Consider the following 22730-nt stretch of genomic DNA (forward strand, 5'->3'; position numbering starts at 1 on the left):
GGAGGGCACGCACAGACACATCAGCCTCGAGGATAATAATTCTTTTCTCGGTGGGTGGGGAGGGGGACAAAGCACCAGCTTGGAGGCCCATTCAGACCCGGGGCCCAGACAAGGCCAAAGCTTAATGCTGAGGTCCATCCAGGTCTCTGAGGAGTTGCTGAATTGCTGAATCAGAACAACACTTGTGGGGTGGGGTCAGCCTGAGGGGTCTGCAGCTGGTGAGGCCTGGGATCTGAGGGCCCAAAACAGGTCAGGCTGGTGAGGGCTGAAGGCTGTGATCAACCATCTCCCACAAACGAGGAACCAGGACAGGCCCTGCCATCACTTTGTTCCCCTGCTCTCCCGTGGAGCAGCCACCAATGGACACATGCAAGACCAAAAACAGCCTTGGCTTCCAGCCAACAGCCCTCAGGCAGCAGCTCCTAGAGGCTGTCAGCCAGATGTGAGAGGGAAGAGAGGTGGAAAGCCAAGGGCAGGTGCTGGAGCATGGCTTCCAGGGCAGAGTGAGCGCATGGTGGGGCCCAGGGACCAGCACTCTGGGTGACACTGGTGTGGGGGAGCCCTACTTCTCACTGAGTCTCCCTGATCCCATCCATATAGAGGAGGTGGATCAGTCCCCTTCCCTGGGACAGGTAAGGAGGCCAGCACTGTGACAGTCCCCAGGGGCCCTCACTGCCATCTTGGAGCCTTCTTATGAGTCATGGGCCCTTTGGGAGTTGGAAGAAGGCATGGGCTTTCTCCCCAGAAAAGGGCAAAAACTACCATCATCTTAGATTTCACGGGCGCCCTGGTTGGGAGTCGGGTTGTAAGAGTGACCAGTGCTGGGAGGCGATGCGCTGGGCTGGAAGCCTGATCCTGCTGCTTTCTGCAGAATGGCTCCCTGAGGAAGCCCAGCAGGGTGGCGCAGCACTCAGCATACCATGCTGCTAAGGGTTCTCGACACTGGATTTTTAAACCCAGTGATCTGTAGGTATACGATTTCATTTTGGGGTGACAAAAATGTACGATTCCATTACAATGATGGCTGCACACGTTGTGAATATACTAAGAGTTGTGTCCGACTCTTTGCCACCCCATGGACTGTAGCCCACTAGGCTCCTCAGTTCATGGAATTTTCCAGGCAAGAACACTGGAGTGGGTTGACATTCCCTTCTCCAGGGGATATTCCCGACCCAGGGGTTGAACCCAGGTCTCCCTGCATTGCAGGCAGATTCTTTACCATCTGAGCCACCAGGGAAGCCCTAGTTAGTAGGAGAACCCAACCCAGCAATACTCTAAAAGCTACTGAACTATACTTTGAATGGGTGAGGCAGCTGGTAGTGTTGGTTTAGGATATAGTTCCTTTTGCTCCCCTCTGCTCTCTGACCTACAGCAAAGGGGTCAGGCAGGCCACCCAGGGCAGCATGGGGGCATGCTGCTGAGGCTGAGGGTCCAGAAACATTTCTGCCTTCAGGTTAAGAGCAAAAATTCTGAAGTTGCCTGACCTGGGTAGGACTCTGCCTCTGCCACTTGCTAACTGTGTGACCTTAGGCGTGTTATTTAACCTCTCTGTGCCTCAATTACATCTGTATAAAGGAGCTAATAATGGCATCTTTGTCACAGGGTTGCTCTGAGGACTAAATGAGTAAATGTGAAGTTCTTGGCACTGTGTCTGGCACATGGTAAGCACCCTATAAGCAACAGCTATGCTGTTATTGTTGTTAATATTATACAGGGAGGTTGGCCTTGCTCACCGGTGTCTGGCACATAGAGTGAGATAGACTCCGGGGGAAGGAGGTTTCTGGAATGGCAGTGAGCCTGAGGGCCCCTGACTGTCCATCAGAGTAGTTGAGGATGGAGAGAGCTGGTGGCGGGTCCCCATCTGCATCCTGCCCCACCCTGCCCAGTACCTCGGGGAAGTTGCAGTTGGGCCAGGAGCTGCCGCAGAAGCCCTGCTCGTCACCCAGACTGTAGTTGACGGCCGACTCCACCACGTGGCATGCATTGACCTGACTGGCACTGATGTTGTGCTCGTCCCCCAGGCAGCCAAACAGGTCCTTGGAGTTGCACGTGAACTGCGGGGGAGGAGAGGCTCAGCCCACGGGGGCCCAGGCCAGCGCAGCCCATCTCCACAGGCAGCACGTGCCCATGCCCCCTGGTTTTGGGGGAGGTCTGACTCTGACCAGGGCAGGGGATGAGCATGGAAGAGACCGAGGAACAGTCAAGACTTGCCCAACTACCCAGGGCAGGGCTCATAAATCTCCCTTGGGGGTGTACTTCTGCAAGCCTTTCTAGTCCTCTGTCTTAGAGAGTGAGGACTAAAGGCTCTGTGAGAGGCTTTAGGAGCTAAATCTGATCCCAGGCCTGAGGTGAGACCCAAATAAGAATTTCCAGGGAGGGAGAACCCCAGGGTCTGGGGGAAGTCTCCTCCCAGCCGGTGCTTGTGGGGTTCAGGGCTCCAGTGGGCTGGGAGGTGCTGGGGAGGTGGAGCCACCCACCATGTTGACGAAAGCCGACAGGAACACGAGGGTGATGGTGAACACCCCCACCAGGGTGCTGTTCATCTTGGACCGCACGATCTTCCTGGAGAGCGTCTGCAGCGGGGCTGGGAAGAGCTGTCCCGGGGCAGAGGGAGGGAGAGAGAGAGACGAAACAGAATTCAGTGGACTCCACATACCGCCACAGAGGAGGCAGAGGAGGCTCTCCCCCTCTTTGTCTGTCGCCAGCAGAACCCTGAATGCTTTCCTGACCCCCCTCCCTGTGTGTGAGCCTCCAACCTCTGCTTCCAGGTCAACCACAGCTAGATTCTGCAGGGGGCCGGGAGGAGTCCACCTGAGGCACTCACAGGTGAGAGAGGATGGACGAAAGGAAAGATGCTACCTTCACCCCAACATGGAAGCAGAGGGAAAAGCCCATGTACCCGCTGTGTGAATGCTGGGCCCCTTAGAGTTACATTCAGGGAGTGGCAGGAGGCAGCAGTCAAAGAGTCATGGAGGGCCCAGAACTTTCCGAGGAGGGCCAGAGGGTTTCTGGGATGAAGCAGGGAGCTGTGGATCTGAGGGCTCATGGAGAGCCTGGCATCTGGAGGAAGGGGATGGGCATGTGTAAAGGAGCAGAGCAGCCTGGGAGCAGAGGGTGGTGCCCCGGTCACATGAATTGAATTTTTTCAGCAGGACGCCCATGGGTCTGCATTTCCCTCACCTAACCCTCCCTATATTTCCTTCAACTACACACACTGTATGTCCACTCAAAGACCCACTACAGTTTTGGTAATTAAACAGTTGGGTCTACCAAATCTGATGCAACTGGCCTTGGCCACCTCGTCCTCATCATCTCCTAAGCAACCCAAAGAAGTTGGCAGACCCAGAAAATCAAAGCGGTGGACCTGCTCCTCTCACCCCACCCACCTTCATGCCTCTTGGTAGGCTGATTTTCAAGCATGCCACGTGTCCCACGGAAACCCCTACAGGCAGAGGAAGCTGGTGGAAAAGCACCCAGAAGCCTGGGTTCTGGGCGTGGCTTTTCCTGGGTGGCCCTGAGCATACCTGCACATTCTGACTGAGCGTGCCGGATGCAAGGCTCAGCCGCCCACTGTTACAGAGAGTAACGCAGGCAGCTAAGTAGGTGAGGGCACACAGTGTGGCCATGAAAGGACTGCTCGTTCCCAATGTGCTGGCTCATGTGCTACAGTGTTTAAGGCCAGCAAGTGCCAGGCCCTTGGTCCAGTGTTCCTCAGCTGTGACCCAGACTCACTACACGTGGTTCCACAGGGGCCCATCAGGTTGCCCCCATGGGACTTTGGCAAACCAAAACAAATATGCTGATGTTTGTAGTGCTTGCTATGCCACAAGTAATAAAGTCTCTTGTCCCTGACCCAGGAGTCTGGTCACTTCTGCTAGCATCTGTGAAACAGCAACAAGCGTAAAACCAAATCTCAGACTGTTCACAGTTCTTGACACCAAGAAAGTGCCCTGCTTACACCTGAGTCTTGGGCTTTGGGCTAAGTATGCACGTAAAGAAGCTATATATCCCTTTCGCTCCAAATCTCCCTCTGCCTTCCCAGCAAGTCCATTTCCTATTCAGCAGAGGGAGAGAAGGGACCACACAGAAGGACTGTAGCAGGGATGGAGGCTTGCAGCCCACTTGGGCTCTAGGCTGAGTGGTGAAAACCTTGAACTTCACGTGCCAAGCAGGGGTGCCTCTCAGCTGCGTTCATGGAGCATTGAGTCTGTGGCATCTTTTTCTGAGAAAACACTTCCTTTGGAGGGTAATCTGAACTCTGACTGAACCCACTCTTCTATACTCTTAGGTACATACCCAAGAAAACTAAAAACATAAGTCCATATAAAACTTCATATGCAAATGTTTAGCGTAGGATTAATAGCCTGAAAGTGGAAATTACCCAGATGTCCATCAACTGATGAAGGGATAAACCAAATGTAGTAAATCTACATGATGGAATGTTATTTGGTCACAGATGAAGGAATGAAGTGCTGTTTTATGGTACCAGATGAACAAACCTTGAGATATGTTATGTGAAAGAAGCCAATTTCCAAAGGCCACATATTGTATTATACCATTTACACAAAATGCCCAGAACAGGCAAAATCATAGAAACAGGAAATAGATAGAGGTTGCTAGCACTTTCATGCATTGGAGAAGGAAATGGCAACCCACTCCAGTATTCTTGCCTGGAGAATCCCAGGGATGGGGGAGCCTGGTGGGCTGCCGTCTATGGGGTCGCACAGAGTCGGACACGACTGAAGTGACTTAGCAGCAGCAGCAGCAGATGAGAGGAACAGGGAATGAGGAGTGACTCCTAATAGGTGTAGGGTTTCTTTGGGGATGATGACAATGTTCTGGAATTAGTGGTGATAGTTGCAGAATTTTGTGAATAAGCTAGAAGCTACTGAATTATAATTTTATGACCTTTATAAAGAAGAATTTTTCAGTATGTGAATTGTATCTCAAAAAAGTGCTTACTTAAAAAATTCCTGCTCAGCCTCTTACTGTGTGATCCTGGGAAAGTCATTAAGATCTTAGAGTCCCAGTTTCCTTATTGGTAAACAGGGAATATCTACTTTCCTGGGTAGTAGATATTCTAGGGTGGTCATGAAGACTCAATCATTGATGCATTTGAAATTGCTTTGAAAGCTGTTAAATTCAATAGAAATTTTAGTTAATATTTGCATTTTAAAGAGCTATGTTGCCAATAAGAACAAAAGTCCTTGTTTCTCATTAAAGGAATTTTTGGTTTCACAGCTGTGGAAAGTGTTTTGGCAGCAGCATGAGGCACTTACTCTGAAACGGTATGACAGATGGTTTCTAATCTTTGCCTGCTTAAAATTTTGCCATTTCATCCTCCCATCCCCCATGTTGCTTAAACCATTTCAGTTCTGATCACCCTATCCATCAATTGAATGGCTTCTTTCATTACCAGTGTAATGACTGATTTAGGCGAGTCATTACCAGATGCTAAAGCCTCTATTGGAGAAGGCAATGGCACCCCACTCCAGTGCTCTTGCCTGGAAAATCCCATGGACAGAGGAGCCTGGTAGGCTGCAGTCCATGGGGTCGCTAAGAGTCGGACACAACTGAGCGACTTCACTTACACTTTTCACTTTCCACTTTCATGCATTGGAGAAGGAAATGGCAACCCACTCCAGTGTTCTTGCCTGGAGAATCCCAGGGACGGGGGAGCCTGGTGGGCTGCCGTCTCTGGGGTCGCACAGAGTCGGACACGACTGAAATGACTTAGCAGCAGCAGCAGCAGCAAAGCCTTTATAGAAGGTGGTTTTGTTGTTGTTTAGTTGCTAAGTCATGTCTGACTCTTTTGCGACCTCATGGCCTGCCAGGATCCTCTGTCCATGGGATTTCCCAAGCATGAATACTAGAGTGGGTTGCCATTTCCGTCTCCAGGGTATCCTCCTGACCCAGGGATCAGACCCACGTCTCCTGCATTGCAGGCAAGCTCTTTACCACTAACCTGCCAGGGAAGCCCATAGAAGGTGGTGGTGGTTGTTGCTCAATCTCTAAGTCGTGTCCAACCCTCCCTCTGTCCTTTGGTATCTCCTGGAGTTTGCTCAAACTCATGTCCAGAAAGGTGGTTGGGGAGTTCTATGTGCAAAGGCTTCCTGGTGAATCTGAGACCGGGGGCCCCACGGGGGCCACCCAGAGGCCAAGAGAAGAACTGCAGGCTACTAAACAAAATTCAACCAGGAATAAACTTGTAACAGCTAAAGAATGATTACTTCAGTGCATTGCCTTGCTACAAACCAATTTTCCTTGTCACCATTTCAAAAGATCTCCTCAACTTTAAATCTCAGCAGGAACCCAGGAATTGCTGCTTTTTTGAAGTCTGCAGAAGATTTGACATCCTGGCCTGGCAAAGGTTTATGGAATATCTCATCTCCTGTAATAAAAATTCCCCTGTATGTTGACCCGAAATTCTACCTGTACTAACCCTGGTGTAAACAATAAGATTCTTCACCTGGAGTAGAATCTCCTCATGGGGCTGCCCTACAGCTGCAAACAGATCCTGGAGGGCATTTGTCTGGCAGAATGATTGTGTCTGTACAAACCAATTGCTCAATGCCTGTTCTCCAGCAGAGCTCAGGAAAAGAATCAATAAAAAAAAATTCCCATCCAGTACATTCCCAATCTGATTAATTCAAATCAATTCAACTTGAAAAATGGGAATGGCGACACAATTAATAAACCGTGACTGGGTGAGGGACAGCTTTGATCCTGGCCTCTCTGAAAGTCTCCAGGCAAATCAATGACCTTCCTGGGGTCCTGGTTCCCTTACTGTGATGTGGGGCCAGGGTATCCAGGAATGAAATCTGAATGCAATCTGACAGCAGAACATTTAAGAAGACAGACTTTCTGATAAGAAGCTAATAACAGAAGCAGAAATTTTTCCTGCTTCGGAAAAATTTTTTAAAAGATACAAAAATTTCAGAACAAAGCAGGCAGACAGTGACCAGGTGACACACTACTGCTCTCATCACCTGGCCTTTCAGGAGCCAACTGGACATATTAACAAAGACATATTAACATATTAACAAAGGAGGGGAAGGGTTTGTGGGCTCTGGAGTCAAGAACCATCTGGGTTTAAAACCCAGCTATCCCATTTCCTGGCTTCCCTGATGGCATAATGGTAAAGAATATGTCTGCCAGTTTAGGAGACGTGGGTTCGATCCCTGGGTCAGAAAGATATACTGGAGAAGGAAATGGCAGCCCACTCCAGTATTCTTGCCTGGAGAATCCCATGGACAGTGGGCCTGGCAGGCTACAATCCATGAGGTTGCAAAGAGTTGGACACGACTTAGCAACTAAACACCAACAACAATCCCCATTTCTAGGGGAAGCTGTCTAACCACTCAGAGCCTCATTCTTCTCATCTGCAAAGTGAATATAATAAAAGCTGCCTTCAAGGTTTGGGAAAGGCCAGGCAAGGTGGCACAGCTGGGCTCTGGACCCAAGACAGCCGGACTGAAAAGCCATGGGAGGAATCTAAGGTCTGCTTCCTGGCATGAAGAGTTCTCCATCCCTAGACGAACCGTGCCGGGCAGCAGCACACCCTCTTCTAGTAGATAGAGTGTGAGCCCAAACGTCTGGAAACGTGAGTGTGGGATTCTGCAGTGGTCACAGGACAAAAGTACTGGGAGGTGAGAGGTACTGGCAGTGTAGTAAGACCTAACTTTAGAAGCTGTGGGCAGGAGTCAGGCTCGAGTGGTAGGAAGGACAGCTGGCAAGGTGGGGCCTGGCTACATTCAGGCTTCAGGGAGAGGGACAGGGGGCTTTTTGGTGACTGCACAGGGCAGACAAGGGCCTATAGAAGCTCTGGTCAGATACGCCTTCTAGGCCTATCTGCACCCAGCTCCCAAACTGCAGAAAAGCAGAATTTGGCCTTCTGAGAGAGAACATGCCGAGGAGCCACAAGAGAGACAGGGGACCCCGATCAAGTGTAGGAACAGAAGGGAGGCACACTCTTCTACCCACTTGGGTGGCGGCATTGGCAAAAATGCCAGTGCTGTTGGGGGCGGGCCTCGGCCCCTTCACTGGATGACGACGGGACAGAGGGACAGGGAGACAGAGGGACAGAGAGACTGAGGGACCAGGCTGCTGCTGCTAAGTCGCTTCAGTTGTGTCCAACTCTGTGAGACCCCATAGACGGCAGCCCACCAGGCTCCCCCGTCCCTGGGATTCTCCAGGCAAGAGCACTGGAGTGGGTTGCCATTTCCTTCTCCAATGCATGAAAGTGAAAACTAAAAGTGAAGTCGCTCAGTCGTGTACGACTTTTTAGCGACCCCATGGACTGCAGCGCGCCAGGCTCCTCTGTCCATGGGATTTTCCAGGCAAGAGTACTGGAGTGGGGTGCCATCGCCTTCTCTGGATGGACCAGGCAGAGCTGGCCAAAAACGGAAGGGGCTGCACTCAGGAGATATAACAGGCTTGTGCCCCTGGAGGGGACCCAGCAGAGGCCGGCCTGGATCTCACAGGGTTATTGCAAAGGGGTTCCAGGCTCAGGTGGTTGTCTGGACTGCTTCACTGTTTGGGAACCTTCCAATCTGAGATACTCTGAGTCTGTGGACCACGTGTGATGCAAAGAGGGATTTAGCATGGTTTTCTCTGAGCAGCTCTGGGGCCCAGATCAGCACCAATGACAAGGGGAGAAAGGACTGTCTGGGTGTCCACACAGCCCTCTAAGAGCCTCACCAGAAAGAGGCGCTCGGGGGATGTGCCTCAGGACAAGGTACCCCAGGCAGAGGAGCTCCAGAGGGCAGCAAGACCAGGACCTTGGGACAAGAGGAAGATCAAGGCTCCAAATTAGTCCTGCTGAGAAGTCTAGGGGTGTGTGTGATCTGGACCAAGCTGTGTCAGGAAGAGATCACACAGGCCTGAGATGAAAACACACTCAGAGCCCTTGGTGAGCAGCACATTTCAGAAAAACCTTCCAAGAGAAAGGACCCGGGAATTGCTCCTAGACAGATGGCTAAGAAGACTATGTCAATTGACTCAGACTACACTTTCTTCATGTTTCTCTCTTCAAAAAGAATAAAATATGGATGATTTAAGAAATCATCCAAGTCCAAGTTGTTTCGGGGAAATGGAAAAGTAAATGAAACAGAAAGAGACCACGTCTGACAGAACCGCCTGGCTTTGGATCTGAGGAGCCCAATGCGGGCAGGGGTGATTTAGGAACTGCGGTATCTCATCGGAACACCACTAGCCATGACATCTCAGAAACCGTAGGAATAAGATGAAAAATGTCTGAGTCTGGCAAATCTTTTCACAGAGAAAAACAGAATGACACTGAAAATTCCAGTTCAATCAGCTTCATGGCAATACCTGAGAAGGTGATATAACCAACTTTCAGTCAGTCAGGCTGCAGGCAGTGTGGGGGGGCGGGGAGGGCCAACCCGCCCTGCTGCAGAGACACCAAAGGGGAGACTTAACCCCCTTCACATCTTACCGTGCAGTTCATGCACAACACAAAGAGGAAAGATTAACTGCAAGATTAACTGGAAGAGGAGTTCATACTACAGACAATTGCTCAGGTTGGGGTCTACTTTACAGAAAGTGGATAAATGCTGAGAAGATGGATTATCAGAGGCTTGTGAGAGACAGATGCAGCCAGGACCCCAAGATGGGTATTAGAGTCTATTTGCCTCTTGGCCGAGATCAGCAGGTTTCAGGCTTGATAAGTCACAGAGCATTTTTTTTTCTAAACACACGCTTTATAGAAACTCTACATCTGCAAGATGGAAGGAGTAGGTTCCCCTGGTGGAAGGGTGTGGGGAGGTGGAGGTGGGGGATGTAAGTGTTCCAACCACCCCCTGCCCCAAGGAAAACTGAGGCCTCAGAGCAGTCAGAAAATCCCTGAGCTGGATGGAGGAATTGAGAGCAAGCTGATTGAATGTGACATTGATTACAAAATAGGTGGATTCAATAAAGCACAAGGAGGCAGGGAAGACGTTTATAAATAATCATCTCCAACAGTGGCAAAAAGAATTCACTAGACCAGAGAGCTAACTCAACATGGCAAGGCACGTGGGGAAATGGGTCTGTCCCCTGTCCCTCCCCAACCCTGCCTCTCCCCCGCCTTCCCCCACAGCAGATATACACTCAAAACAGGGAACAGAAACCAAATGAATTCAGTGTAGCTAACAGAAGAGAGATAAATCTAGGTTCCGGTTTAAAAATTGTGAACAAAACTTTGATTCTGACTTGAATAGGCTCATTAAGTTCCTCAAATGAACAATGACTTTGCTTCAGTTTATAACTTAAAAAAAGGAAAGACTCTTTTTTGAGCATTCAGCTAAAGAATGTTTAAGAGGCCCTTTTAGCTATGGCATGCTTTATTTTACTAGGTTGTTTTATTGTGGTAAAATATGTATAAAATTTGCCAGTTTGGCCATTTTTAAGTGTCCATGTCGGTGGCATGAACTACCTGTACAACGCCATGAGGCCAGCACTTCTGTCTATTTCCCAAACCCTTTCATCACTCCAAACAGAAACTCTGAACCCAGTAAACAATAACTCTTCACGCTCCCTCCCCCAGCCCCTGGTACTCTCTAGTCCACACTCTGTTTCTGTGAATTCATCTATTCTATATACTTCATATGAGCGGAATCATGTAATATATGCCATTTTGTGTCTGGCTTCCTTCACTTAGCGCAGTGTCTTCAGGGTTCAGCCATGCAGTCGCATGTTTCAGCACTTCGTCCTTTTATGGTAGAATAATACTCCATTGTATGGATATAGCACTTTGTTTATTCATTCATCTGTTGATGGACACCTGGGCTGTTTCCACCTTTTGGCTCTTGTGAATTATACGGTGTGCTCTTACAGGCATGAGATGAAGAAAGTGGGACTGTCCACGGGGGGAACAAACAGGTTCAGGGGAGGTGGGCTTGACCACAGCAAGACCACAAGGCAAGAGGGAATGAACACAGAGCAGGAGCAAGGTTGTAGCCTCAGGGAAGGAGCTGGTGGAGAGGCAGGGAGCCAGGATTAACCCCTACCTTGCAGCACAGCAACAGGCTGAGCACCCAGCTCAATTTGCCAAGTCACCCTGGCCAGCCCTGCCTCTCTCTGCACCCACTCAGGGGCAGGGCTGTAGCACACCAGATGGTGGTAAGGTCCTTCCGGTTCTGACAGTCAGTCCCTCAAGATATTGACTATCAGGTGATGAAGCAGTGAACAGCCCCATGAAGGACTCTGTTTGGAGGGTGGAGGGAGAAAGAGGACTTTGGAGGTGACAAAGGCGCAACTCCCCAGCAAGGAGAACATGTGCCCCCTGCAGAGGGCGTGGGGAGTGGTGGCAGGGCCTGAGGCCCCGAGGGGCTTGGCTCCAAGTGAGCGTCCAGGAGGAGCAGAGAAATGGTCACAGCACAAGCTGGCCAGGGCTTGTCCCTGCTGGGATAGAGTGCTTTCTAGAACCAGACTGGCCCATCAGAGAATTCTTAGTGAAGTCGCTCAGTCGTGTCCGACTCTTTGCGACCCCATGGACTGTAACCTACCAGGGTCCTCCATCCATGGGATTTTCCAGGCAAGAGTACTGGAGTGGGTTCCCATTTCCTTCTCCAGGGGATCTTCCCGACCCAGGGATCAAACCCAGGTCTCCCACATTGCAGGCAGACGCTTTACCCTCTGACCCACCAGGGAAGCCCAGGGAATTCTTAAACCAGTGGGAAAGAACCGAGGAAGAGGTTTGGTGGGCAAGGCAAATGGGAACCTGACTGATTCCTACGACTGACCCTAATGACCTGTGGTCAGGTCCCCTCAAAGGACACAGCTTGGATGGTGACACGGCATGCCTAAGAGGAGACACGGGAGAAAACCCAGAGCAGGGTCTCACATCCGTATCCCTAGCCATGTGGCCTCGTCTGAAACAATGGACCACTCTGGATCCCCCTCTCGTCTGTATGATGGGCAGCTCAGAAGCCGTCATCTCTAAGGCCTCCTCCAGGGCCATCTCTGGGCACACTGGAACCCAGAAGAGGCGTGATCTCTTTCAGCCATTCTTTCAGCAGGTATTTAGTGACCATTGCTCTGTTCTCAGCTATGTGCTAGGCGCCCTTCCTTCAGCCCATCTGATACCCAGGGGACAGATGGAAGAGATGGCAATAGTATCTTCTTGTTGCAGAGATGGGCAAAGGCTAATTGAAACAGCCGGTACAAACAAGCACCCCCAGACATACTATGGCCCCTGCAGTCTGGCTTGCTGCCAATGCCAATCAAGAGGTATGATCCAGGTTCAGTCACCTGGGTCCCGGGCGTGACCCTCCGGCTCCAGCGCGGGGAGCTTATCAGAGGGCTGGGAAGGGAGGGGAGAAGGAAACTGGGGCTCAAGTGTAAACTGGACTCACCTTCACGCAAGAATAGATCACGGACACAAACACCACCAAGGTCAGCAGCAGGAAACAGGTCAGGTAGAAACTCAACATGAACACGGAGCTGGAAGGAGAGAGGAGGTGGGAATTCTAGGGCTCTGAGAGGCCCTGCGAAGGAAGCAGAGCTTGCTCCATTTCTCCTGCACCCACTGCCCAGTCTTCGGTGCCTGGCCCCTGACTCACCGAGGGGAGATTAGAGCCTGTGAGCCGATCTAGAACCCTCCTCCGTAACGGTCTGGCTCCTGCCCTTCCTCTTGGTCCTGTCACTTTCCCTGGGGGAGCACAGCCCACAGAGGGGCCGAATGGAGAACTGGTGACACCTGCTCAAAGTTTTACCTAATTCTTAGCTATCCATAAACTCACTTTGTTTAAGCTGGAAGGACCCATTTTAAAAATCACCTGGTTGTTCCCTCCAGGTAGTCACTCATGGCTTGACAAGTAACTCTGAAGATGGAACATTGATTTGATAAATGGCCATCATTTATAGAAATGCATTTGTCAACAAACCAACCAGGCACTCTGAGAAACAGCAGTGACATGTCCCTTTGGAGGGCAGAGTCCCTAAACCTGTGCCCACTGTCAGGCTGCACAACAAGTCCTGCTCAGTTTCTGTTCCCCTACTCCCACCCAGCTCAACAGAAGTCATAAAGCCCGCCGGGCTCTCCTCACTGTCCCTCCTTACAGGAGCAGATCACAGGTGAGCTTAATGTTCACCAGGAGCCAGAATCCTCACACGAGAGAACGGCAGATGACTTTCCATCTGGGGCCTGCCATGGCTCTCCTAGGGCAGGGGCTGGCCGAGGCACGGCACTCTCCACCAACCACAGGAGGCCTCAGACACTCCTTCTCCCTTTTAGGGAGTGAGATGGCCTGAGATGCCAGGCGTTGTCCGCAGGTCAGAGGCAAATAGGGGACACAGAAGGCAGGTGGACACCTCCAGGGAGGCGTCTTTGTTCCAGGCTCTCCCAGGAGCCAGCACTTATCTGCCTTAAACAAATAGAACAGGGAGAGAGAACTCTCTCCAGAGGGAAAGAAAGACCTTTAAAGTAGCTTTTAAGGTTTCCCTGGAGAGAGGACAGCCAGATAACGACCTCTGACCATGCTTTAGCAGCTCGGAGCTGTGGCCAGGAGGGAGTGAAGCCGCTGCTGGCAGAGCAGGGATCTGCAAAATCCCAGCCCCAAGCCACACTGAGGAGAGAGAGAGGCAGCAAGGAGGCGGACTGTGCACCCAAGCAAGGGGGACTCTCAGCTGCAATGGGACAGGAAGTCTAGGTTGCTTATTATACTTATAGCTCCATTTCATTACTGAATGTAGGTCCTGTGCCGTAAAGACCCACAATCCCACCAGCTCTGCATGGTCTCAGTGCAGGGGGCAATGGGCACTAGCTGCCTAACCAGGGAGCAGCTGGCTGCTGGTGTCTGGTTTTCACCTGCAGTATTCTGATAGGGTCACGGCAGACACAAATGCAAGGGCCATCTATCTCTTCAACAATGAGCACCATTAAAAAATAAAAAGCACTGAGTAATAAGACACCATGACGCCGTGCACCTCCCCATATGATGCACTGAGGACACTTCTGTGGGATTCTTGTCAAAAATAACCTCCATCGAATCATGAGGAAACATCAGACAAACCTAAATTGAGACATTCTAAATCGAGACATTCTACACATTAAAAACAATTTTTTTTTTGGCTGCCTGCAGCTTGTGGGATCTTAATCCTCAGATCAGGGATTGAACCCTGGGACCCTTGAATTGGAAGCATACAGTCTTAACCAGTGGACCACCAGGGAAGCCCAAGACATTCTACACATTAATTAGCTAGTACTCAACCAAAGTGCCAAGGCCACAGAGGATCAGTAAAGGCGGAGGAAGCATCACAGACTGGAAGGGCCTAAGAAGATACAGTGGTTAAATCCAGTGTGGGGTCCTGGCCCAGCGCCCAGAACACCAAGAGGCCATTTGGGGGAATGCTGATGAAATGAGAATATAGCCTGTAGATTAGTTCATAGTGTCGTTGCAATGCTGACTTCCTGATTTTGACTACCGTCCTGCAGTTATGTGGGTTGTCAACATTAGGAGAAACTAGATGAAGGATGTACAGAAACCCTCCAGAGTACTTTTCAACCTTTCTATAAGTCTGTAATTATTTCAAAATGAAAAACAGGAGGTGTTGGGGCGAGGGGACACTTCTAAATTGTTAGATTTATGACACATAACTAAATGCAAGCAGTGACTCTTGAGTAGGTCCTGGCTGTGAATAAATTCGGAGCAGAAGACATTTAGGGGTATGATTTTGGAGATTTGAACATAGACTTGGTATTAGATGATTGCAGAGGAACTGGGGTTAGTTTTGTTTGGTATAGGAGGCATGGTGGTTAAAAAGCAAAATGCCCTAAGAACAGGTGTAGATTGACATTTTATCAGGGGCACAATGTCCCTGTGTCTAAAATTTACCTTAAAAAATCAGAAATACACTTGAAACTAACACATCATTCCAAATCGACTATACTTCAATTTTTAAAAATCAGAAAAAGGCAGATGAAACAAAACTTGCAAAATATTAACAACTGTTCTACCAATGGGGTGGGTGTTGATTACATTAATTACTTTTCTGTATGCTTGAAATGTTGCTTAATGAAAAGTAAAAGATGTGTATATATGCATATATATATATACACACACATACATAAATACATATGTGGAGCGGTTATCTTTCTCACTTAGCTGTGAGTCTACAGTGATTGACTACCTAACAAACACTTCATTTCCAATAGCCCACTTCCGAGTGGCTCCCTCAGAAGACACAGGCCTCTCTCAGGACACGGCCAGTCCTCAGAAGAGTTCAGGTACATCTCTTTGAGAGAGGCCTTCAGAATCTGAGATCCAGTCTTTGAAACATCCAGAGTAGCAGAAAACCCTTATCTTAAAAAAATTTATTTATTTTTTGTTTTGGCTGTGCGGCATAGCATGTGGGACATTAGTCCAACCAGCAGTCCAAATCCAACCTGTACCCCCTGCGTTGGAAGCACAGAATCTTAACTACTGGACCCCTGGGGAATTCAACCCTTATCTTTTAAAGATGTATTGACTTTTTGCAAGAACCAAAGGTCACACGGAAACCAACCTGGTGAACACTTTGGGTGATTCAGTGGGCAACAGTGGTCTGTGTTAAAACAGGATGAGAGGATGAAGTGGAGAGAAGGTGTGTCCGATGCACTGGCCTGGGCCCAGACAGAAGTTCCCCACAAAGAGCGCTTCGCCTCCCCATCAGGGAGGAGGCAGACCTCGGCTTCCTTGTTCCCCTGAGCACACATCTGAGACTTCTCTCCTATATGAGCAAACTCAGCTCAGATCCCATCCCCCTGTGATCTCCTATGCCTCTTCTTTACCCCTGGAGACCCTCCAGCCAGAAGAGGTTGCCTGGAAGGGATGAGGTACTTACTGGGGCACAATGGTGATCTGGACAAAGCAGATGAAGAGGAAGACGAGCGAGGCACAGGCCACGTAGGCACCGAATCGGTCATCCACCTGCTTGGAGTACTGAGAGGACATGGACAGGGGGAGGGGCGGAGTCACCCGGCCAGCCTGCTCCAACCCCCTTCACCCCAGACGCAGCCGGGCTGCCCACTCCTGACACCTGGAAGGCCAGGTCCAGACAGTACTGGCCTCAGCTCTCAGTAAATCAGTCCACTCACCACACTGTGGTGGCCGTGGGGAGGGCAGCTGAACTATGTTAAACCGGAAACTCTGCAGGCTGGGTCACCATGGGAGTGATCCATGACGATCATGGCACACGTTCCTGAGCACCACCTACACACTAGGACACGTGCGGAGCCTGCAGGCACCACTGCACATCCTCACAAGAGCCCCAGGAAACAGGCACAGGACTGCTGCTGTTTCTGTTTCAGAGATGAGCATGCTGGGTCTCAGAGAAGCCAGGCGACTTGTCAAGAGTCACAGAGCTCATCTCCAACGTCCTGACTCCCAGCTCCCACCCCTCCCATGACATCAACCAGCTGGAAGAATGGCTGTGCTGGCAGAGAGAGGGTAATGCATGAGTCAGTTCCATTTATGCTGGTAAGCAGACTAAGTTCCCTTCTCATAGCTTCCCGTTCCTGATTTGGTGTGCCTCACTTGGCCATGATCATGTGTTCACATGATCCCATGTTGCCCAAACACAAGGGAGACCCTGTGACGTGTAGCAGAGACCCTGGACCCGCTCTGTCTGGTTCCGGTTCTGTCACTACCTCACTGGGTGGCCTAGGGCGAGTCACCCAACTACTTTGAGCTTTACTTTCTCAGTCACAATTTAAGGTGGGGGGGACAAAGAGCTCTTGACCACCCCTTCCAACTCGAATTGAGGTTCCAGTGTGCCAAAGGCAGCTGATGGTCCATCTGTCATTATAATGATAATAGCATTAATACAAATAGCAATATTTACTGAACATCTGCTCTGTGGCAGGTACTGTTTCATGTGTTTTACACACATGGACTTGTTTAATCCTCACTGACACTATGAGGTAGGTATGTTGAATATCCCCATTTTCCAGGTAAGGAAACTGAGGCACAAAGAAATTAAGATTTACCTTTTTCCACCAAGAAAGTCTCCCTAAAAGCCCCATTTCCTGGTTAGGACAGCATCAGAGCTGGGGAAATGGAGGTGGCAAAGAGGAGCTCTTTCCATGGTAAGGGAAGTGGGAAGGGAGCCAGCTTGTCACTTCTACCCTCTCCCTGTGGTCCTGATTCTTCCTGGGGCCCCTCCTGGGAACATGTGGGAACATGGGGTCCTGTACCTTCTTCTCTAAGTCAGGCTCCCTGAAGGTCAAGAGGAACTTGCGAACATGTTCAGATCGCAGCCTGTCGATGCTCCTGGCATCAATGGCACGGCCCAGAAATTCATCCACTTCATCCTCAGGGTTCGAACTTTCCTGGGCATTCCTGGTGAGCAAGGAACCGCAGACACAAGACAGGCTGACCACCAGGGGGTGCTACCGCCGGGGGGCTGCCAGCTCAGCCCCTGTACCCAGACCCACTAGAGAGGCTGGATCAACCCTGATTAGGGGGTGGGAAGCTGAGAGTGACACCGGGCCAGCCAGAAGCCTAAGCGCTTACATGCGCAGAAAGCTGCCCAAGTCTCAGAAAACTGTCGCCGCAGGCTGTGGGGGCTTCACTGACCGTAGTGAAAATGAAAGTGGTTAGTCGCTCAGTCATGTCCAACTCTTTGCGACCCCATGGGCTGTAGCCTGACAGACTCCTCTGTCCATGGGATTCTCCAGGCAAGAATAATGGAGTGGGTTGCCATTTCCTTCTCCAGGGGATCTTCCCAAGCCAGGGATTGAAGCCGGGTCTCCTGCATTGTGGGCAGACTCTTTACCATCTGAACCACCAGGGAAGCCCCCTGACCATAAGGATTTTCTAACTCTATTGGTATATATGTTATTATATGATAATGGTAAAACACATTCATGGGATTCTTCAGGCAAGAATACTGGCGTGGGTTGCCATGCCCTTCTTCAGGGGATCTTCCCAACAAGGGGTGGAACCTGCGTCTCTTCCATCTCCTGTATTGGCAGGTGGGTTTTCTGTACCACTAGCGCCACCTGGAAGCCCATATATGTTGCACATGATAATGATAATATGAATTATCATCAGAGGTTTGTTTTTTTCCCCTGCAGGTAACAATCTCTGCTCTTCACTCTTTAGCTATACCATCATCTTGAAATCAAAGGCTGAGACCAGAAGGCAAGACCTCTGCCGCAAGGCCTGGGAGCCTCCTGGCTGCTCTTGCCTGACTCTGGGGACTCTCTGGGAAACATATTGCACAATCTTTTGGTGCTGAACTAAACACTCTACTTCTAGAGTGAAGCCCAGTCCTCGAGTGGAATTTCTGACAGCCCCAGAGACGGGGGACTGGAGGAGAGAAAAGGGGATACTCCCTTGGGTTGCTGGGATATAGCCAGGAACTGGAGACCAATGTTTAAGGTGCTCCCCATCCTGGGAGCTGCACGTGTGTGTGTGTGTGTGTGTGTGGTGTTTGTGCACGTGTGTGTGTGTGTGTGTGTGGGTACACATGCAGAGTGTGTGTGTGTGTGTAGTTGTGTGTGCATGTGGGTGTGTGCACGTGTGTGTGTGTGAAGTGGAGATTATAAACGGGTGATACCAAGGCCCAGCCTCTCTACGGGGCCTGGGCTCCAGGGCTGCTGGTCTCTCGGGTGCAATGGGCTCTGTTCACTTGTGGCCAAGACTGCGTGTCCTGGGCTCGTCCTCTACAGAGCACAGAAACCGAGCTCCAGGCAGCTTGGAGACAGCACCCAGACCGAGGAGCAGGAGTGAAGGGCACATGACTCACTTGTCCTTGGGGTCTTCAAAGCCCTGAAAAAGAGGGATGGAGAGAGGAGGAGAGGAGAGTGAGAACAGAGGGGATGAAGACAGGGAGGCTGCAGCTCATCCTCTGCCCACAGTCCACCCAGAGCTCGGCCACAGACAGCACTGTACTCAGCCGTCCACTCGTTCCTTCATTTGGCGAGCACAGCTGGGGTTGGGACAGGCTCCGTGCTGGACACTGGAGGTGAGCTGTGATTTCACTTCCTCCGCTGGCAAAATCCACACGTCTGAGCTCTTCCGGCCCCCACACCTGATTGCTTGTCTTTCTCCAAACCTCCTGTGATTTTCCTCCTGGACCATGGGCTTGGTGGTATATATGTGTTAGTTGCTCAGTTGTGTCTGACCCTTTGTGACCCCATGGACTGTAGCCCACCAGGCTCCTCTGTCCATGGAATTCTCCAGGCAAGCATACTGGAGTGGGTAGCCATTCCCTTCTGCAGAGGATCTTCCTGCCCAGGGATCGAACCCATGTCTCCTGCATTGCAGGCAGATTCTTTACCATCTGAGCCACCAGGGGCTTGGTGGGTACCCTCTCAATTCTTCCACTTACTTAGATGGAAATAAGAGAAACTGCTAAGTCAACGAATCCCCACATGCCTGTGCACACCCATGCACACACAGCTCACGGACACTCACCTCCCACCACTGCCAAGCACACAGAGAATCTGGGAGTTCACAAGTTTTGAGCTTAAGAAAATGAAACTCTGGTCACCTGAAACAGCTTTTCTGGTATCTGAGAATCTGTGTTCTTGTTAGGCTGGGGGTGGCTGGGGACCCAGGAGGTGAGGTACCTGTAGTCAAACCTGCCTCGGTTTGACTACTGTTCTGATGCTCACTCACACAGGGCAGGGGTGAGGGTGGGAGGGGCCCCTATGAGTTACCAAACTCAAGGCCCTACGTACAGTCCATCTACAAAATCCACAGAGGATAGCGGTGTGTCAGGGTCTGACTGTGACAGAAGGGAGGGAGGGGTCCCTAAATGGGGAGGGGTGGGATTTGGGAGCAGTGCGGGAAGCATAAGTACCCAGGGCAGGCAGCTTCAGGTTGCCAGGACAAGGGCAGAGGGTGACCTCCTGTCCCTGTGATCCAGCGTGGAACATACTGCTGGGCAGATAGGGGGCTGGTAAATATCAGGGGGCCCAAACCCCAGAGGAACACATCTCTCTTCATTCCCACTGAGGTGAGGGACTTACGATGGTCTCCAGGAGTCAGAGCTTCCTGGCTCTGAATAGACATGGGGCCCGTGGGAAATGAGGTGTCTGTGCTCCCCACTAGCTCGGGGCTCCCAGGGGCCTCGGCAGCCCCTAGTGCCACATCCATGGGCCCGACCATGGGCTCTGAGTGCCTCCCGGGCTGCCCGATGGTGGCCTTCCCTTCTCCTTGTTCTCTGAGAATCTCCAAGCCCTCCATCCTGGCTACAGGATCTGGCCCACCACACCGTCCCTGCTCGAGGCTGGAGGAGCCGGGGTCACTCAGGCGAGTGCCCCATCTGGGGGTGGGCGGGATCCCTCAGGGTACAAGGCCCACTCCCCACAGGCCACGGTGCAGGGCTGGCCTGCTCACCTCCACCACAGGGGCCAGCAACAGTTTTACTCAGAGGATGTCCAAGCCACATTATGCCTATACTGGTCTCTACAGCTCAGAACTAGAGCTGAAATGTTTCTAACAAACCTGTCTCTGACTTTCTCTAGCATTCCTTTGGTCATTTGTATGGGCTGCTGTTGGGGGCTGGGTCCGCTCTAGGCTCCCTGAGTATCGGGTAGGAGTGGTGAGCTGACAATTCTCGGAAAACACTTTGGTGGATGAACCACAGCAAAGGGCCTCTGAGAACACAAGCCAGGGACTCCTCTGGTGGTCCAGTGGTTAAGAATCCGCCTTCCAATGCAGAGGATGCAGGTTTGATCCCTGGTCAGGGAACTAAGATCCCACTTGCCTTGGGGAAACCAAGCCTTCATGCCATAACTACAGAGCCTGCACGCTCCAGAGCCTGTAACCAGAGAAGCCCGTGCACCATGACAAAAAGCCCAGGAGCCACAGCTAGAGAAAGCCTGTGTGCCCCAACAAAGAGCCCGCTTGCCACCAGGAAGACCTGGAATGGCAAAAACAAACAAACACAGAAGCAACCCACAGGCCAGCGGACTGGGTTCCCTAACCTGCTCACTGGCTCTAGCACTGTGGTCCTCAGCCCAGGGAGGAGGACCCTCAGATGGGCTCTTGCAGTTCTGCCTCAGCACTTCTGGGTAGCAGCTCAGCCCAGTGTTTCTGTCTGCTGCCCGAGTCCTCACCTTACACACTCCCCTGCCAACCTCTGTATTAATAAATAACCTTAGAGACTTTACAACACATGCCTAAGGCAGTGCAGCTCCTCACTACGCCTAACAAGCTGGGTAAAAGATGGATCAAGATTTAAAGAAAGAAGCTTCTGACTGCTAGTTCCTACCCTCTAACTGCTCTCGGTCACTGCTTAATCTAATTCCCACCCTCCACCCCATCTTCAGTGAAAGTCCAGGAAGAAGCTCTCTTTTTGGGTATCTTTCTCCAGGGTTTCTGGGCAGGTTTACCCAAAGCCAGTGGTATTCCAGACAGGACACTCTGGACAGGCAGAGGCCCAGGAGATGGTGCTTCGATGCCGGCCCCTCGGGTGACCCCGCCCAGCAAGGACGGGGTGGGGAGCCTCTTCTCTCCTTCTACAGGGGTGTCTTCAACACTTTTCTTCTGCTCACTTTCCATTTCCTCCCCTCTGGGCGAAGCAATTAACACCACGAGGAACCTTTCTGACAGCCAGTCTCCCCTGAGACTGTTTCCCAATTACAGCCCTTCTGCTAATTCTTCCAAGGCTTCTTGTCCTAACAATGATTAATGTGTCTGCCAAATAGGTGCTTATAGTCCAAACTGGCTCCTCTGAGACTCTGAAATAACTGAAGAGTCTACTTATACCAAACATCACTAGAGAAAAAAACTTTCCAAAGATTTTAAACAGAGAACGGACAGCAGGCACCCTTTGTGCCTGCTGGTGGTTCTCCATCCTCACCTCTGTCTCGCCACATCGCTTTCTTCTCTGTTCCCCCAAATCTCTCCATCTCCCCTTAACCCTCTCTGTCCACTCTCTCCAGTCTTCCTGCTCCCCTGTGCTTCTCTTTCCTCCCACCTGCATGAGAGCTCCCCTCTTTGCATCCTGTTCTCAGTCTTCCCCCTCTCTTCTCACCCTCTCTTTCACCTCTTGGCCATGCTGGTCACGCGCTACAGAGTCTGCAGAGGATGGTTAAAGAACCAGGGTGAGAACACAGAAGGTCCAGCAATTGCTTTGCAAGGGGCCTGGAGGAAGCTGGAGTGGTGCCTGGAGCCCTGGGCGGCACTGACCAGGTCCAAGTTCAAAGCCCTGAGGCTAGAGGCCAGCCCTCCTCCACTCTGTGCCTTATATTATAACCTTGAAAGTGAAGAAAGTGAAAGTGAAGTCGCTCAGTCGTGTCCAACTCTTTGAGACCCCCTGAACTGTATGTAGCCCACCAGGCTTCTCTGTCCATGGGATTCTCCAGGCAAGAGTACTGGAATGGGGTTACCATTTCCTTCTCCAGGGGATCTTCCTGACCCAGGGATGGAACGCGGGTCTCCCGCATTGTAGGCAGATGTTTTAACCTCTGAGCCACCAGGGAAGCCCATATTATATCATAACCTTGGTGTCCTGTAAGTTGCCTCTTGACCATCAAAAGTTAAAATGGTGGTCCTGACTCAACTCACTTTTTTACTTCTGTGCATTTTCGTTAAAAGTTCGTCATCTGCTACTGGCTAGCTGGCAAGGAGCAGAATGACTGGTCCCCAGACTGTCCCCTCCCTCAGACCCCTGGATCTGTCTGCCGACTCAGCTGGACTCTTGGAGTCTCCAGTTACTTCAGCTGCAATGTAAACCCAGTCTGAGCCACAGATCCCAACGCGGGGATCCTAGTGTAGGGAGCATGCCACCCA

At 51.0% G+C, this 22730-nt stretch overlaps 1 protein-coding gene across 1 annotated transcript in view; it reads right to left on the reverse strand.

Annotated features, from left to right (window-relative positions):
• The window catches only part of ADCY5 (adenylate cyclase 5), a 156767-nt gene that overhangs the window by 17425 nt on the left and 116612 nt on the right, over positions 1-22730 (reverse strand). Inside the window, exons 9-14 of the mRNA NM_001192069.1 lie at positions 18733-18755; positions 17177-17321; positions 15826-15923; positions 12357-12444; positions 2478-2594; positions 1890-2054 (exon numbers count right to left, since the gene is read on the reverse strand). Of these exons, the coding sequence (NP_001178998.1) occupies positions 1890-2054; positions 2478-2594; positions 12357-12444; positions 15826-15923; positions 17177-17321; positions 18733-18755 (636 nt within the window). The remainder of the gene's footprint in view (positions 1-1889; positions 2055-2477; positions 2595-12356; positions 12445-15825; positions 15924-17176; positions 17322-18732; positions 18756-22730) is intronic.

Source organism: Bos taurus, chromosome 1, assembly GCF_002263795.3.
Source record: "Bos taurus isolate L1 Dominette 01449 registration number 42190680 breed Hereford chromosome 1, ARS-UCD2.0, whole genome shotgun sequence".
Taxonomy (NCBI): domain Eukaryota; kingdom Metazoa; phylum Chordata; class Mammalia; order Artiodactyla; family Bovidae; genus Bos; species Bos taurus.